The sequence below is a fragment of the Petromyzon marinus genome, chromosome 2 (genome assembly GCF_048934315.1).
Source record: "Petromyzon marinus isolate PM22_M1 ecotype Great Lakes invasive population chromosome 2, UKy_Petmar_22M1.pri1.0, whole genome shotgun sequence".
In the NCBI taxonomy this organism is placed as follows: domain Eukaryota; kingdom Metazoa; phylum Chordata; class Hyperoartia; order Petromyzontiformes; family Petromyzontidae; genus Petromyzon; species Petromyzon marinus.
In genome coordinates, this window is record NC_133668.1 from 4,232,002 (window position 1) to 4,249,697 (window position 17,696).

At 52.0% G+C, this 17,696-nt stretch overlaps 1 protein-coding gene across 2 annotated transcripts in view; it reads right to left on the reverse strand.

Annotated features, from left to right (window-relative positions):
• The window catches only part of LOC116944335 (disco-interacting protein 2 homolog C-like), a 235,676-nt gene that overhangs the window by 211,059 nt on the left and 6,921 nt on the right, over positions 1-17,696 (reverse strand). The window contains exon 1 of one of the 2 annotated variants that reach the window (XM_076069210.1): positions 4,012-4,433. The exons of the other annotated variant lie outside the window; for it this stretch is intronic. Coding sequence (XP_075925325.1) covers positions 4,012-4,048 — 37 coding nt within the window. The 5' untranslated portion in view covers positions 4,049-4,433. Of the gene's footprint in view, positions 1-4,011; positions 4,434-17,696 lie in introns of those variants that run through there. 2 annotated transcript variants of the gene reach the window in all.

Sequence of the window (17,696 nt, forward strand, 5' to 3'; positions counted from 1 at the left end):
AGCTTCCTCTTTATGTGTATCGCTGCCTATTCACGCGTTATCTGCAGGCTGTTGTATACACCTATTTGGCTGCGTGTCGGTCTACCCTGTCCACCCCGTCTGCTGTCCTATATACACGTTTCTGTTTTACCAGGTAAGGGCACACTGAGCTAAGCGGCCTGGCTATCACAAATGAAAGCTCAACGAAGTGGCTTATCGTGTGGACATTTACAGCAAGCAGATACTGTACTCCAAACGCACGTTGATTTCTAAATGTGGAGGGGAAAACCGGAGAACCCGGAGAAAATCCACGCGGCCACGGGGGAGAGAGAACATGTAAAAACTCCATATAAAAAAACAAAAAAAAGGCGTGAGGGTTGGGATCGAACCCACGGCCTCCTGTACACCAGGCGAGGTAGTTGACATCTCGCCACTGGATAGCACGTGAATCACACACACACATAACAACAACAAACATCACCACCACACGATCACACGCACGAGGGCAGTGATGTGGCCAGCCCAACGCAGGCCACTTATGTGTTCTGAATGCTCCATGTCTACACAACGCGTCAGGGACTCGTTTAAGGCTCAGCCGACCTAGAGTAGACCCAAGACATTCAAATATTCGCCACTGATGTTGGCCGTGGGCGGGAATCTAATTGGGTCGCCGGATTTGTAGTACAACTCGCTAGCCACTATTCTACCGCTTCCCAAGGCAAAGATCCCCCGTATAGCCTTAGCAGACTGTTGGGGCAAGTGCTGTCCCCGAGCCCTTATGAAAGCCGGCACGGCACACGAGGGGTGGGTGCCCAGCACCACGCCCGGCCACCTTTGTCTCCCCAGTGGCGATGTTTACACATCGCACCAGGTACTCATTTGAGGCTGAGTCTACCTAGGGGAGGCCCAGGACCGATTCATATAATCGTCACTGGTGTTGGCCGTGAGCTGAAATCGAACTCGGGTGAGCCGTGTTCTTAGCGCAGCGTAGCGCTAACCACTACACCACCGCTCCCCGCACACACGCCCCAGCAAGGACAAAGATCCCCCTTATAGCCTTAACAGACTGTCGGGGCAAGCACCAGCACACACACACACCCCACGCGTCTCGGCACCAGCCCCTCGCAGCTGTTTCCTGTTGCTGCTGCTCGTGTCTCAAGGTGCAAAAACAAACTCATAAATCCGGGGCCGGGCACCCTCACCCACCCAGATGACCGCGCCGATAGCCTCCAGCGACACGTGCTGTGCGCGAGCCCCTATTAACAACGCCAGAGCGACACGTACAAAAAGACCCCCCCTACTCGCCCATCCCTCGTATAACCTTCACAGACGGTTGGGGCAGGCGCTGCGAAGGACAACACGGCACACGCGGGGTGCTGTGGCTGGAACCACGCCCGCCCACCTTTGTCTCCCGAGTGGCGATGTTTATTCATCGCACTCATTTAAGGCTGAGCCGACGTAGGGAAGGCCCGGACCGGTTACGATATTCGCCACTGTTGCGAAGTTCAACTTGGGACCGCCGGGTTTGCAGCACACGGCTCTCCACATGCACACGACTGCTACTTGCTACTTTTATTTTAGCAGGTGAGGCCCACTGAGCTATAACAGCTCATTTTCAGAAACGACCTGTGAATGTACAGTGGCCAAATACTCTAAACGCGTGACGTTGCTTCTAAATGTGGAGGGAAAAACTGGAGGACTGGGAGAAAAATCCACGCGACCAAGTATACGGCAGTCAGGGTCGTGATCAAACCCACGACCTCCTGCATACCAGGCGAGGGAGTCAACATCTCATAGCCACCGTGGCGCCCCGGGACAGACATCCGAGGTGTATGACTACTGTACAAGATGACAGCCGATTGCCTTTTGGATTACATTCACTGTTTCCTTTTGAAATGTATCCCACTTGTGCTCTGGGCGGTGGTGCCACAATACGAGGGTGTCCGTTAGGGACTCGGACAATGAGCAACGCACCCACACGGTGCTGGAGAACGGTCCGCGGAAGTTGAGAACATATATATCACCACTCCTGGGATTCCTTCAAGTATTCTTCGTTATCCGCACTTCGACGGTTTTCTGGATCCTTCGCACAGAGAACATGATTTCAGCATGTCCGTGAAGACCTTTGCCACACTCGGTGAAACAAAATTCACATTTCCCCCCACGATGATTGTTTTGTGCAGTTGAGAACCACGGTTTGATCGCGGGCAGCTGAAATCCAGATTTGAACCCAGGAAGTCAGCGATTCTGGATCAGCGCTTTAACCCCTGAGCTACCCATGTAGCCAGTGTCACATCTGGCATGGTGCTGCTGATGATGCTGCTGATGATGTTGGTAGTGGCGATGGAGGTTCTGTTACGGCTCGTGATGGCGGTAGCAGTGCTGCTGGTGATAGTGCCGTTGCTGCTGTTGCTGATGTTATAGTTGCAGTGATGATAATGACGTTTGCTGCTGGTGACGATGGTTGGTGTTGGTTTTAATAGCGCTGCTGATTATTGTGATATGGATGATGATGATGGTGATATTCCTAATGCCGCACTAAGCCGTTCATATCTTCAGCAGGCAGGGTACATTACGGAGAAACACGTGACTCAAATCAATGTCACGCCTCTCGTCTCCGGTCTGAGCGCTTCACCACTCCCCCATGACAAAACAAAGACAAATATCCCTCCCCCGTGTAGTCTCCTCAGGCTGTTGGGGCTAGTGCTGTTAGCGAACCCCTATTAAAGCCTGCCCCACGCCCGGCCTCCCCAGTATTGAGGTTCACAACCACTGCGCCACCGCTCGCCCGACAAAACGCGCGCGCATCATCGCAGTCACGTGCTGTTTGGTACGTGATTTGTATGAGCGCAGAGTGAGAGAAGTCGCCAGAATTTCTCACGCATTTCAGTAAATTCCATTATTAAACTGTGACACCACAGACACGCTGCAACACACGCTGGCACACGGAGTAACACGTGAAGCAAGGGCGCTCACATCCAAAGATCCCCCGTATAGCCTTAACAGACTGTTGGGACAAGTGCTGTTAGCGAGCACCTAGAGGTGGCTTTCAAGCCGGTACGGAACACGAGGGGGTGGGTGGCCAGTACCAAGCCCAGCCGCCTTTGTCTCCCCAATGGTGATATTTACATACAGCACCATGTACTCATTTGAAGCTGAGTCGACCTAGGTGAGGCCCAGAAGCTGATTCAAATCAGCTTCACTGGTGTTGACCCACAATAACACACACACACGCACACACAGTAACACGCGTGCACTCATAGATCCTGTTCATCACAGATCGGACATTCATGCACACACAATAAGTCACACGCGCGCTGACACGCACACACTCATACAAAGATCACCCGTATAGCTTTTAACAATTTGTTGGGGCAAGTGCTATTTGCGAGCACCTGTGAAGGTCGGCACGGCACACCAAGGGATATAAGTGACCATCACTGCGCCCGGCAGTCTTTGAGGATTACACACCGCATCGGGTAGTTATTTAAGGCCGAATCGACCTAGGGGAGGATCGTGACCGGTTCAGATATTCGCCGCTGTGAGTGGAACACACAGACAGCGTAACGCACACCCACAGCGGCACTCATCGATATACGCACAGTGCCACTGAGTGGGACAAAGACAAAGATCCCCCGTGTAGCCTTAACAGACTGTTGGGGCAAGTGCTGTTAGCGAGCACCTCTGAAGGCCGACACGGCACACGAGGGCGTGGGGCGGTCATAGCCACGCCCGGCCGCCTTTGTCTCCCCAGTGGCGATGTTTTTACACACCGCACCAGGTACTACATTTGAGGCCGAGTCGACCTAGGGGAGGCCCAGGACCGGTTCAGATAATCGTCACCGCTGTTGGCCGTGAGCGGGAATTAAACTCAGGTCACCGGGTTCGTAGCGCAGCACGCTAACCACTACACTCCAGATCAGCACGAACACACTATATATATAACACACATACACAATGACACACTCCACACACACACACTCCACATGCACGCGCGCGGACAGCAGCACGCGCACGCTCACGTCCGGTCACCTGTGACAAAAGGGTCCGAGCCCCAGCAGAGCCCCATGTGCGACACCCCCCGCTGGGGCTCCAGCGCCCCCGTGCACTGCTCCACGCGAGCCTCCAGTCCTAGCCTCCTCTTCCTCCTGCTCCTCCCGACAGTACCGGCTCAGCTGTCATCCATCAAGGTGCCGCATCAACTCTCCCCTCCGCATGCCCCACGTACCGCTCCACCGATTCACCTCTCTCCTCTCCCCTCCCTCCTCTCCCTCCCTCCCTTCCTCTCTCCCTTCCCCTCTTCCTTCCTCGCCTCGCTCCGCTCCTTATCTCCACGTATCGGCTGTGCTCGCGAGTGATTTCCCGTGAGGACACACGCACACTCGTGTAATTGCGCTGCTGCTACTGCTGCTGGAGTGGCCGTATGAGGCTGGCGAGACGGGTGCATGGAGATGGGAGGGAGGAAGGGGGGGGTGAGAGGGGGAGATTGAGGAGGGAGAGGGGAGGGAGAGGGAGGAGCCGAGCAGGTGCGTGTTGCGCAACGCGCCCTGCACATCTTGGGCGAGCGAGGAGCCTCGCGAAATGACTTGGGGAACCGACGTGAGGTCACCTCAACGTAGACACCCAAAGATCCCCCCCCGTATAGTCTTAACAGACTGCAGGACTCCCACCACCTCATCGTCATCGGCAGCGGCATCAGGGCGAGCCAACACCACAATGACAGCAACCGGCATCGGCACTTTCGCAACCGAGACCATCACGAACAGCCACGACAACCCACCACTACAGAGGCCACTACCGTCATCATCACCATCATTGCAAACAGGCGTCATCGCCATCAACAATACACAATCATTAGCAGCTGCAGCACTGCGCAGCGTGCCGTGATCACCAAATCCGCGTGTGCCTGGCGGCCCGGAGTGTTTTTTCGCAGCGGCAGTGTTTTGATCAGAGCACCGTAGGGGTTGACACGCGGTGAAGGACGGGACAGTGGAGAAGGGAAGAGGGGAGGGAATGGGATGGAGTGAAGGGAGGGAGGAGGCGGGGTGGGGGCGGGGAGGTGCAGCGGCCACTTCAAGGGACAGCGTCATCCCGGTCTCATTTGCATGCTCAAGGTCACTCCGGCACCACCACGACCCCGCCCCCCACAATGCCCCCCCCCCCACCCCCTCCCGTTACCCTCCCGCATCACTCCTCCACCTCGCGCTCTCCGCTCTCACGCTCTCACCCACTGCGTCTTCGTCTCCTTTCAGTAAATGCGTTCCTCCTCCTTCCTCCTCTCCGAGAGACTGCGTCTAAAAATAACCGAGCTGCCGGCGCGCGCAGCGAGCCACGTGCGCGCGCGTGCGTGTATCACCACGCACGCGCACACACACGCAAGTGCACACACACACACGCGCGCGCGCACAACATCCGCCCTTCACCACTCAGCAACGGTGACGTCACCGGTGTGCTTGTGTCAGGCTAGGTACACTTTGAGACCGTTACCTAAAGTGTGGAAGGCTCGCTGCTGGCAGGTCACGGGACGGACTCAGGCGCCATGAGGCAGACCGACTGAGATGACTGACAGATGCCCCCACCTGTGCTCCCTGACCGTGCCAACTCGCTGCGCTTTAGCCGCCCCTGGAGTTCCGCTCATTGTGAGCGTCGCTCCTCCGCCCTCCGAGGGCGGCACACATGCACGCAAAAAAACCTCAGCATAGCGAGGCCTTTTAATAGACTGTTGAAGCAAGTACTGTTAGCGAGCACCTATTGAGGCAGTAACAGCACACGAGGGATTTGCGTGGTCAACAAAACGCCCGGCCGCCTTTTATCTCCCCAGTGCTACACACCGCACCAAACATCTCGGGGGAGGGCCAGGATAGCTTCAAATATTCGTCACTGTTCTTGGTCACGAGCGGGAACCGAACTCGGCCCGCAGGATTCGTAGCGCCACCACTCCCCACGTTACGTACGCACAAACGCAAAGATTCCCCCGTGTAGCATCAACAGACTGTAGGAGCAAGTGCTGTTAGCGATCACTGATGAAGGCCGGCACGGCACACGAGGGGATGGGTGGCCAGCACCACGCCCGGCCGACATTGTCTTCGTGGGGGTGTTTTTCACACCGCACCAGTGACTCATTTGAGGCCAAGTCGACCTATGAGAGGCCCAGGACCGGTTCAGATAATCGTCACTGGTGTTGGCCGTGAGCGGGAATCACGCACGCTTACGCACAACCACGCTTATCCATGCGCACGCACGCGCACGCACGCGCACACACGCGGCTCCCACGTGACGCCAGCGCGTGCCGATCACCGCTGGGAGCGCGCGCGCGCACTCTGCGTGGTCGTGCGCGACCACCAGCGAGGGCTCCATCCATTGGCTCTGCGTTGGAACTAAAGTATGTTTGTTTATTTTACCAGGTAAGGCCCCACTGAGCTATTATAGCTCTTTTTCACAAACGACGTGGCTATCACAAATGACAGCGCAACGAAGTGGCTTATCATCATCACGTGGAAATTTATAGCAGGAGCTAAATAAATACTCTAAACGCGTGATGTTGATTCCACATGTAGAGGGAAACACCGGAGGACCCGGAGAAAAATCCACGTGACCATGGAGGGATAGACATGCAGACTCCAAATATACAGCAGGGGTCAGGGTCGGAATCGAACCCAGGATCTCTTAAACACGAGGTGTGCCACCGTAGCGACCTATTGAATCGCGAGGCACCGAGTAAGGGCGCAGCCCTGCAATTGCCTACTCGCGGCCACTTTTAGCAGTATGACCTCTAAACTCGAGACCGGTGAGCGTTTTATTTTCGTCTGCTCTTATTTATTATTTAGCAAGGAGAGCCACACTGAGCCGTGGGACAGTTTTCAGGAGGGTGCTGCTGCTCCGACACTGGGGTTTATGTTGAGATGTTTTCAGCCAATTTACGATGATGCGTGTTTATTCTACACGTGTGGGAGGAAACCGGAGCACGCGGAGAAAACCGACCCCACGCACGAGGGAGCAACGCTCTATCCCCGTTCAGATGGACAACAGATGGCCATTAGTCCACACTCAATCTTGATTTGAAACTTTCGTGACTGCAGGAATCCGTACTCTTTGGTTCTTTCGGTAGAGTCACGTAGGTAGAAAAATAGAAGAAATCACGACGTTTCGGGCGCAACACAAGCGTCCGTCATCAGGTGGGAAAGCATGGTCTGCTGCTGAGGCAGACTGTTTTAAAAGGTTTCAAATGGGTGTAGCTCAAGGGTTTATCATCACGAGTCCACACTCACTATACCGCCTTCTTCTGGCATAGTCCATGCTACGGCTCCTCCTCGACGCCCACGGGTAGAAGGGAGTTCCACACCATCAGCGCGGTGATCCACCAACCCTCGCTGCTGCCTCCACGGCGCTGGATCACAGCCTGCAGTCACGTGCAGCTGCGCGACCACCGCCACCAGTACAAGTTGTATGTCTCTATGCCCAGGCCTTACCCCGCCGCACGCAGCCTGCCGGTCGACTAACTGCGATTCACCCATTTACACTGCTGGGTGGACGGAGGTGTGGGACGCCGATGGATTTAAAAACAAAACGTCCTCGCTGTTTCACTGCACCGGGGGAGCATCTCCCTCGCATCGCTCGCTCGACTGCGGATCAGTTGGACAGCGCTAATAACAGGAGTGGCACGACGCATCGACATCTATCGATACTCGTTTCTTCTCGAGTGTATTAATCATATGGAGGTATTACATTCATACTTAGGGGCCGTCCATAAATGACGTCACGCGATTTTGGACGATTTTTGACCCCCCCCCCCCTTCGTCACACGACGTCACAAAATGTCAGACCCCCCCTCAAATATGACGTCACAAAGCTCTGCCCCCCCCCAAAAAAAATATAAACATGCTTCAAATCGCTTTAAACTATTGTCATTGTAGTGCGTATTTAATGTGGCGCTGCACTCTGATGTTGTAGGAGAAAACATTTATTATAAAGTCAATTTAATTAAGTACAACGTCTTCTTGGTTCTTTCGGTAAAGTCACGTAGAACGGAAATAATAAAAATACAACATATTATTTTATTTTTTCCCTTCTACGTGACTTTACCGAAAGAACCAAGAATATGAATCACTGCAGTCACGAAAGCTTTAAATCGAAATTTAAGTACAACGTGTTGTCTATATTTATTTAAAGTTGTGCATTTTGATGTGACGTCACATTTCTCACCCCCCCTCCCCCCCGTCGTCATACATCGTCACAAATGTCTGCCCCCCCCCCTAGGTGCGTGACGTCATTTATGATCGGCCCCTTATGCTACTGCGCGTATCATTACTTAGCGGTGCTGCTTGCAGCGTTGGCCAACAACAGCCACTTCAACGCGTCCATTAATAACACTGTGGCCTTGTAAAGAAAAGTGTATAATAGGTAACGTTTCGGATCATGGCTCTTCTTCATTGCACGTAAATCATAGTTTTGCTTTGTGTTATGAACGGCTATGAAGAACGGTGGTTTTTTTTGACATGTTGTGAATTAAGGTAATTGCCCGAAACGTCTTCTCTCGTCTACTTTTTGTCCCTTTTGCCGGATGTGTTGAGGTTCGTGCCGTAATGCGTTCATGGGGCACGCGAAGCCGCCAAATCTGTAAACGAATCGAGACCCTCAAAGCAGGGGCCGCGCCGCGCTCGGGGTTTGCCGCCCGCCGAAACAAACGGCTGCACGAAAATATTGGGCACGGACTCTTAGGGAACCCAAAGCATCTCACTCGGTAATAAACACAAATATCCCCTTTGTAGCCTCTACGCAGCCTGTTAGGGCGACCACATGAAGCCCACTGCGGCTTACCACGGGCGATATGGCGAGTGCCACGCTCGACCGCCCTTGGCCAAGTCGAACGAGAGGAGGACCAGCACTGATGTCAGTCATCGCCAGGAATGGAACTGATGTTAACTGGGTTCGTGGTGCGGTGCGCTAACCGCTACGCCATCGCTCTCCCAATGCGCGGTGCACGCCACACACGCACACGTTCACAAAACAAAAGACAAAGCTCCCCCGTGTAGCCTGCACAGACTGTTGGGGCAAGTGCTGTTAGCGAGCACCTATGAAGGCCGGCACGGCACACGAGGGGGTGGGCGGCCAGCACCACTCCCGGCCGCCTTTGTCTCCCCAGTGGCGATGTTTACACATCGCATCAAGTACTCGTTTGAGGCTGAGTCGACCTTTGGGGAGGCCCAGGACCGATTTAAGATAATCGTCACGGGTGTTGGCCGTGAGCTGAATCGAACTCGAGTCGCCGAGTTCGTAGCGCAACGCGCTACCATTGTCACTCCCGCTCCCCCCCCCCCACACACACATCACACACGCAGGCACAATACACATTTTCTTACACTCAATCTCGCACCTCGCACACTCGAAGTGCTCACGAAAATCGCATTCCACTCGCGCCATTAAACAGTGCTGAAAGTTGCAGTCGAAATGGCTTTAATTTAAAGCCACTTTTACATTTAGACTTCAAAAGAGCAGATAACGAGCCAGAGAGCCGCATTTAAAATCACACACGACCCTTCCAGCGCGTCGTTTGTTTAACGCGTCTTATGCGATGTGTTAACATGACGACTAACGTTTGGATGCGGACTTCATGGCGACACTGTGTTTGATGATGTATTGTATCATAGATTTTATCCTTTCTGGCAATAAAGCAAGTGTTAATATGTTCATGAACTAAACAGAAAGTTTTTACAACGAATCGTATCTGCATTAACCACACGAACATGTGGTGAAGATGCAAACAGAAACATGCTCTTGTAATATATGGCATTGTCTTTGTGCTGTTCGCCGTTAGGCATTCTCTGGTCTAACACTGTTTGAGACTAAAGGCGCCGTCCATAAATGACGTCACGCGATTTTGAACGATTTTTGACCCCCCCCCGTCACACGGCGTCACAAAAAGTCAGACCCCCCTTAAATATGACGTCACAAAGCTCTGCCCCCACCCCCCCAAAAATGCTTCAAATCGCTTTAAACTATTGTCATTGTAGTGCGTATTTAATCTGGCGCTGCAATCTCTTGTAGGAGAAAACATTTATTAAAAAGTCTATTTAACTAAGTAGAACGTATTCTTAGCTCTTTCGGTAAAGTCACGTTGAAAATTTAAGTAGAACGTGTTGTCTATATTTATTTAAAGTTGCGCATTTTGATGTGACGTCACATTTCTCACCCCCCCCCCCCCCCCCCTCGTCACACATCGTCACAAACGTCTGATCCCCCCCGCCCCAGGTGCGTGACGTCATTTATGAACGGCCCCAAAGAAGGCTGTCTCTGGTCTAGACCAATCCGTTTCAAAGACAATCCATCTATTACCAGAGGTGTTATACCGTCAGCATGGCCTGTAACCGCCCCCGGCCAAAACCCATTTCTCGAACCTACTAGCGGGTTCTTGGCGTGCCCCTTCTGTGACCTCTCTGGTGTATAACCTGGCCCTGCCGACGTAAGGGATGCCGTACGCCACAGATCCCCTACCCTGCCAGCAGCCAGCGCTACGCTGCTACACTGCTGTTATTCTATGCCACTACACTGCTGTTATTCTATGCCACTACACTGCTGTTATTCTATGCCACTCCACTGTTGTTATTCTATGCCACTACACTGCTGTTATTCTATGTCACTACACTGCTGTTATTCTATGTCACTACACTGCTGTTATTCTATGCCACTACACTGCTGTTATTCTATGTCACTACACTGTTGTTATTCTATGCCACTACACTGCTGTTATTCTATGCCACTACACTGCTGTTATTCTATGCCACTACACTGCTGTTATTCTATGCCACTACACTGCTGTTATTCTATGTCACTACACTGTTGTTATTCTATGTCACTACACTGCTGTTATTCTATGCCACTACACTGCTGTTATTCTATGCCACTACACTGCTGTTATTCTATGTCACTACACTGCTGTTATTCTATGTCACTACACTGTTGTTATTCTATGTCACTACACTGCTGTTATTCTATGCCACTACACTGCTGTTATTCTATGTCACTACACTGATGTTATTCTATGCCACTACACTGCTGTTATTCTATGTCACTACACTGCTGTTATTCTATGCCACCACACTGCTGTTATTCTATGCCACCACACTGCTGTTATTCTATGCCACCACACTGAGAACACGCGACAAGGCACCAAACTCAGGAGGTGCAAAGTCTATTTGACGATGGGGGTGGTGGGAGGGGGCCAGCCCCCCCCCCCCCCAGTTATAAAATCATCGACACGTCTCCACCGTCTGCCCGCCGAGCACACGCCACCCATCAGCGCCGCCCCCCAGCTCTCCGATGGTGTGGGAATGAGCGGAGCGGAATCGATCTGACCAACTTGAGCACGAACAAGAGACGGATGTTTCCCGACGGAGAAATCTGCGGAATCCATTCATCCGAGCGCACGACTAAGCTGCTTTTATCCTTCGATTTTTTTTTTGGTACGTGTACGTACGGTTCTTTTAGTCAGTCCACTGCTGTATGATGGGCACCCCGCCACAACCGCATAGGTTGTGGCGGGTTATTTAACATACTTCACCACGCTGGTAACGGGACGTCCATAAATGACGTCACGCGATTTTGGACGATTTTTGACCCCGTCCCCCCTCGTCACACGGCATCACAAAAAGTCAGACCCCCCCTCCCTCAAATATGACGTCACAAAGCTCTGCCCCCCCCCCAAAAAAAATATATAAACATGCTTCAAATCGATTTAAACTATTGTCATTGTAGTGCGTATTTAATGTGGCGCTACACTCTGATGTTGTAGGAGAAAACATTTATTTAAAAGTATAATTATTTAAGTAGAACGTGTTGTCTATATTTATTTAAAGTTGCGCATTCTGATGTGACGTCACATTTCTCAACCACCCCCCTCGTCACACATCGTCACAAATGTCTGACCCCCCCCCCCTCCAGCCTAGGTGCGTGACGTCATTTATGGACGACCCCCAAGTGCGTGTTTCTCAAGGTGGTGGGGTGTGGGGGCGGACATACATGTGGGAGCATACTGCATACTGCATACCAACATTAATCTACCGCACTGCACTCTGCGGCCCAGCACGTAGCCCCGAAGCAGCCTCACATAACACCTGTTTGCGCATGGAGATCGTCAATACCAGCACTATAGAGGCTCCGTGAAGGCTGCTGAGCTTCCGAGATCGGACGTGATCGGACGGATTCCAGGAGATTTAGTCAGAGGCCGAGTTTATAGTAAAGTACGATACGATAGTAAGTTCAACCCCCGCCCCTCCACTCTCCCCTGAGTGAGTTACAATTCCCCGAGGACGCATTTTGTACGGTCCGTATGTCAGACGACACTTGAGTGGAGTCGCAGGCGCTTCCGCGGATATCTGAAGGCGTTGCTCAGCGCCAAGAAGAGCCTTTTGATTTCGAGCCCCTGCAAATTGACAAAGCTGCCGCGGGTTTCTTCTGGGGCGTGTTTAAATGTAACGGACAGGTTTATATGTACACATGGCAAATTGAAAATCCTGGTACAGCGCGAGAATGGGTAGTGTGGGGAAACGCTGTTGTATGAGAATATGGATCCCTGGCATGGGAACGTGGAAATCTCCAGTGTTCTCTCTTATGAGCCACACTGATGCCATGGATCTCAACACTTTCCTGCGCTGAATATTGTACAACCCAGAAACACGTCAGGCCGGCGATGACTTCTATAATTATATCAATTCACTCCGTGACGGTGGCAAGTATTTTTAGTGCCGACGTAAAAAAGGTGCTGCTGCAGATTTCTACTCCCCACGCACTCACGATGCTGCTGCAGATTTCTACTCCCCACGCACTCACGATGCTGCTGCAGATTTCTACTCCCCACGCCCTCACGATGCCGCTGCAGATTTCTACTCCCCACGCACTCACGATGCTGCTGCTGCAAATTTCTACTCCCCACGCACTCACGATGCTGCTGCAGATTTCTACTCCCCACGCACTCACGATGCTGCTGCAGATTTCTACTCCCCACGCACTCACGTTGCTGCTGCTGCGGATTTCTACTCCCCACGCACTCACGTTTCTGCTGCAGATTTCTACTCCCCACGCACTCACGATGCTGCTGCAGATTTCTACTCCCCACGCACTCACGATGCTGCTGCCGGAAGGATTTCTACCGCGCACAGACGCGCGATGTTGCCGAACGTAAAACAATTCGTGAGCACGTTGGTGCTGCTGCCCGCTGAGCTCTCTTGTCCCCGCACACCCGATTGTAAGTTGCCGAGGAACGGCGAGTATCCGCGCAACAAAAGCGGGTGCCACCGCCGCCGCTGCTGCTGCTGCTTCCGCGTATTTCTACTATCCACGCACTCACGATGCTTCCGCGTATTTCTACTATCCACGCACTCACGATGCTTCCGCGTATTTCTACTCCCCACGCACTCACGATGCTTCCGCGTATTTCTACTCCCCACGCACTCACGATGCTTCCGCGTATTTCTACTATCCACGCACGCACGATTCCGCAGAGGATTTCCGATGATTTTATGAGCAATTGAAGCTGCCGAGGATTTCTAAGCAGCACCTCCCCCCCCCCCACCAGCCCCCCACATTGCAAGTGGCATTGGGGTCGCCCCTCCCGGGGTGTCACGAACGTTGAGAAAAAACTGGAATCCCCCTCGGCAAGTGTCGTGATTTTAATTCCTATTTTTTTTTTGCGGTCTCACGGACGCCGCTCGCGTTTGGGGTTTGATCAAAGCGCCGTTGTCGTCAGGACGGAGGAGGGTGCAAAGTGATCCCCGTGGCCGCGTTGATTTTCTCTCCGGGTCCCCCGCCCCGCCCCGCCCCGCCGCCGACTCCACGTTCAGAATCAACATCACGCATTTAGAGTATTTGGCTCCTGCTATAAATGTGGGGTCGTCCATAAATGACGTCACGCGATTTTGGACGATTTTTAACCCCCCCCCCCCCCACATCGTCACACGGCGTCACAAAAAGTCAGACCCCCCCCCCCTCAAATATGACGTCACAAAGCTCTGCCCCCCCCCCAAAAAAAATATATAAACATGCTTCAAATCGCTTTAAACTATTGTCATTGTAGTGCGTATTTAATGTGGCGCTGCACCCTGATGTTGTAGGAGAAAATATTTATTAAAAAGTCTATTTCATTAAGTAGAACGTGTTGTCTATATTTATTTAAAGTTGCGCATTTTAATGTGACGTCACATTTCTCAAACCCCCCCCCCCCCTCGTCACGCATAGTCACAAATGTCTGACCCCCCCCAGGTGCGTGACGTCATTTATGGACGGCCCCAAAAAGAGCCACGTAGCTCAGTGTGCCTTACCTGGTGAAATGGTTGAAATGGTTTAGTTTGGTTGAGTAGATGAGACTCACCGTGGTCCCCAGAGTTCCTAGCCGGTTCAACGCACATAACCGCGTGCATCAATGCACCCCCGCCACCACCATGGTGCCCCCCAAACTTACGACTGCATCTGAACGGTGAGGATTTGACGAACAGCGAACGTAACGCGTAGAACAATCATCGCCGACCTCGCCACGACCTGGCGCCTAATTCACCGACCGCAACGCGACGATGGGACGAGTCAACTCTCGAGCATCGCGCGTATGATTACCCCTAAAGAGTCACCTCCTTAAGAGTTGTCCCCTTAAGATATGTCCCCTTAAGAGTCACCTCCTTAAGAGTCGTCCCATTAAGATATGTCCCCTTAAGAGTCACCTCCTTAAGAGTTGTCCCCTTAAGATATGTCCCCTTAAGAGTCACCTCCTTAAGAGTCGTCCCATTAAGATATGTCCCCTTAAGAGTCACCTCCTTAAGAGTCGTCCCCTTAAGATATGTCCCCTTAAGAGTCACCTCCTTAAGAGTCGTCCCCTTAAGATATGTCCCCTTAAGAGTCACCTCCTTAAGAGTCGTCCCCTTAAGATATGTTCCCTTAAGAGTCACCTCCTTAAGAGTCGTCCCCTTAAGATATGTCCCCTTAAGAGTCACCTCCTTAAGAGTCGTCCCCTTAAGAGTCACCTCCTTAGGAGTCACCCCCTGAGGAGTCGTCCCCTTAGGAGTCGTCCCCTTAGGAGTCGTCCCATTAAAAGTTATCCACTTAAAAGTCACCCCCTGAAAAGCCACCGCCTTAAGAGTGGTCCTCTTAAGAGCAGCCTCCTTAAGAGTCACCTCCTTAAGAGTCGTCCCCTTGAGAGTCGTCTCCTTAGGAGTCGTCCCCTTGAGACTCGTTTCCTTAAAAGTCGTCCCCTTGAGATTCGTCTCCTTAGGAGTCACCTCCTTAAGAGTCGTCCTCTTAAGAGTCACCTCCTTAAGAGTCGTCCTCTTAAGAGTCGTCCCCTTAAGAGTCGTCCCCTTAAGAGTCACCATGACCACAACAGCAGCCGCGAACTGCCACTCCATAAATAACCCGAGCACGGAGAGACGCAGAGATAGCGAGAGGGGAGACACCCACACCCACAGAGATAAACAATGATCATGGACAGAGAGAGAGAGTGGACATGTCCAGCAGGTTATCTCAAGCCAACGGGGGGGGGGGGGGTCATCACATCTGCGACTATAATAATATTCGTAGGTGTGTGTCGTGTGCGCGTGTGTCCAGGAAAGGGTGGCTCAAGAGTCCGTGCGGCGTGCCATCGGTGTCCACACACCGAGAGACACCAACAGCATTTTCGTCCAACATCCCTGCTGTGTCTTTTAAGTTCCACGTTTTTCTCCCATCAACAAGTTGGCTGGCTCTTCTGCCGATTGTGTTGATGACACAATCTTGAAATACACGGCAGACGGCTCAAGTACGGGATCAGGAGGCAGCAGCCGTTGTGCGGATTTCAGAAAACCATAGCGCGATGCAACTCCTCTTGCCCGCGGAGTTGTACTGCACTTCGCAGATCTTAGCTGCAATCTCTAAACAATAACCACGGGTCTCTTTCAAGAAGAGGATGTTTGGCCAATTGGAGTGGAGTGACAAAGAGTGGATCCATAAATTGAGGCCCAAAGGATGTACAGACTCATAGACCAACAGACGTACACGGAAACACATGGACTTACATAGAGACCCAAAGACTTACATAGAGACCCAAAGACTTACATAGAGACTCAGCCGACCACAGGCATCAACAACATCATCAGTCTGGCTGCGTGTTCAACTCTATTTGCAAACCGACCTCAGGACAGGCACATTATCAAGAATGTATGATGAATTGAAGATAATATATTGAGATAAAATATTGGCGCTTGAAATGTATTGCTACAAAAGGATACTGCTGCATCTAAGCTGGACTCAAAGAGTGGCCAACTTTGAAGTAAGGAAAGAGGTTGCACACGGAAGTAGACCTGATGATCCAGGCATTGATGAGAAGGAAACTGGCACTATTTGGACACACGTGCTGGATGAACAACAACAGGATAATTTAACGTGTTTCATTAGACCTCCTTTGCCAGTAGTAAAACGTAATAATAGGGGTTTTCCCCTTTTTTCTGGCAACAAAACTGAAACCTTTTTACAAGGATTCATGTCTGCATTAACCACAATAGCTGCAGTCAAAATGCAAACAAAAAACTGCAGGTATTGTGGTTAATGCAGACATGAATCCTTGTAAAAAGGTTTCAGTTTTGTTGCCAGAAAAAAGGGGGAAAACCCCCCTATTATTACACGTGTGCTGTTGTTGTTGTTCGGGAAAAAAAAGTAAGGAACTGGAAGACCAAACAGAGAATGGATTGATGACGACATCATAAGAGATTGGTGCCAGAAAGATGTGGCACCACTTGAGCATATTAGCACAAATGACGAAATGTGCAGCTGACACCTATGGGTTATCTGCCTTGGAACGTGATGATGAATTAAAATGTGTTAATTTAAATTGCTTAATCTAGTGTACGAGACTCTTCGCTGTGTCGATGTGTAACCATACGTCATGTTCCCGGGTGCTCTTTGAACACGAGACCTGTGGTCTCCAGGGACAATATATAAAGGAGATTGAATTGGGGAAAAAAGCAAACAAATAAATAAACAACAATAACTTGTAATTTATGGCGATCGATCAATGGCCCTTCCAGACCGCAATGCGTCCCAGGCTACTTTCGTTAAAGCAATGTGGCAGCAAGGTGCAGTAGAGTCAAACACAGTGTGTTTGACCCTCGTCACCGGCGGCTTGACAAAGGCTGAACATCAACCCCTGGGCCCGTTTCGGTGAACATTTAGACTCATCGGCAGGGTGTGGCCCTGTTAAACGAATGCTGCCGGTGACACTGAGACATCGAGACCGGTCCAGCGATTTCAACCAATGCTGCTGGAAGGCATTGGACCGCAAGCACTCATTCAACGCTCGACCTAAGCCATCAAGCCGCGGTCAACCCACCGCTGGACAAGAAGTAAATCATAAATGAACGAAGGCCTCCTCGCGCCGTGTCCGTCGCGCTGACTGCTCGACCATACTTCACCACGCTGTCGAGTGCGTCCTGACCATCGAGATTCACCCAGGACCGCATCACTCGCTACCTCCCTAAACCCGGGCACACCCCCGACGTCTCGCCGCGACGTCTGTCCACCGCAGTTCGGCCACGCGACGTTGCGGGCCCGAAGCGGCGAGCGGCAGGCTGCGTTTTTGCGCACCGCGGCTCCGATTTAATCCGCTAATGGCGTTGGCGCAACAGCAACAAAAAAAACCTCGTGCTGCTGCTGCTGTTGTTGCCGGGGAGTCGAGGCGAGGTCAGCCGCGTGCTCACAGCTCACAC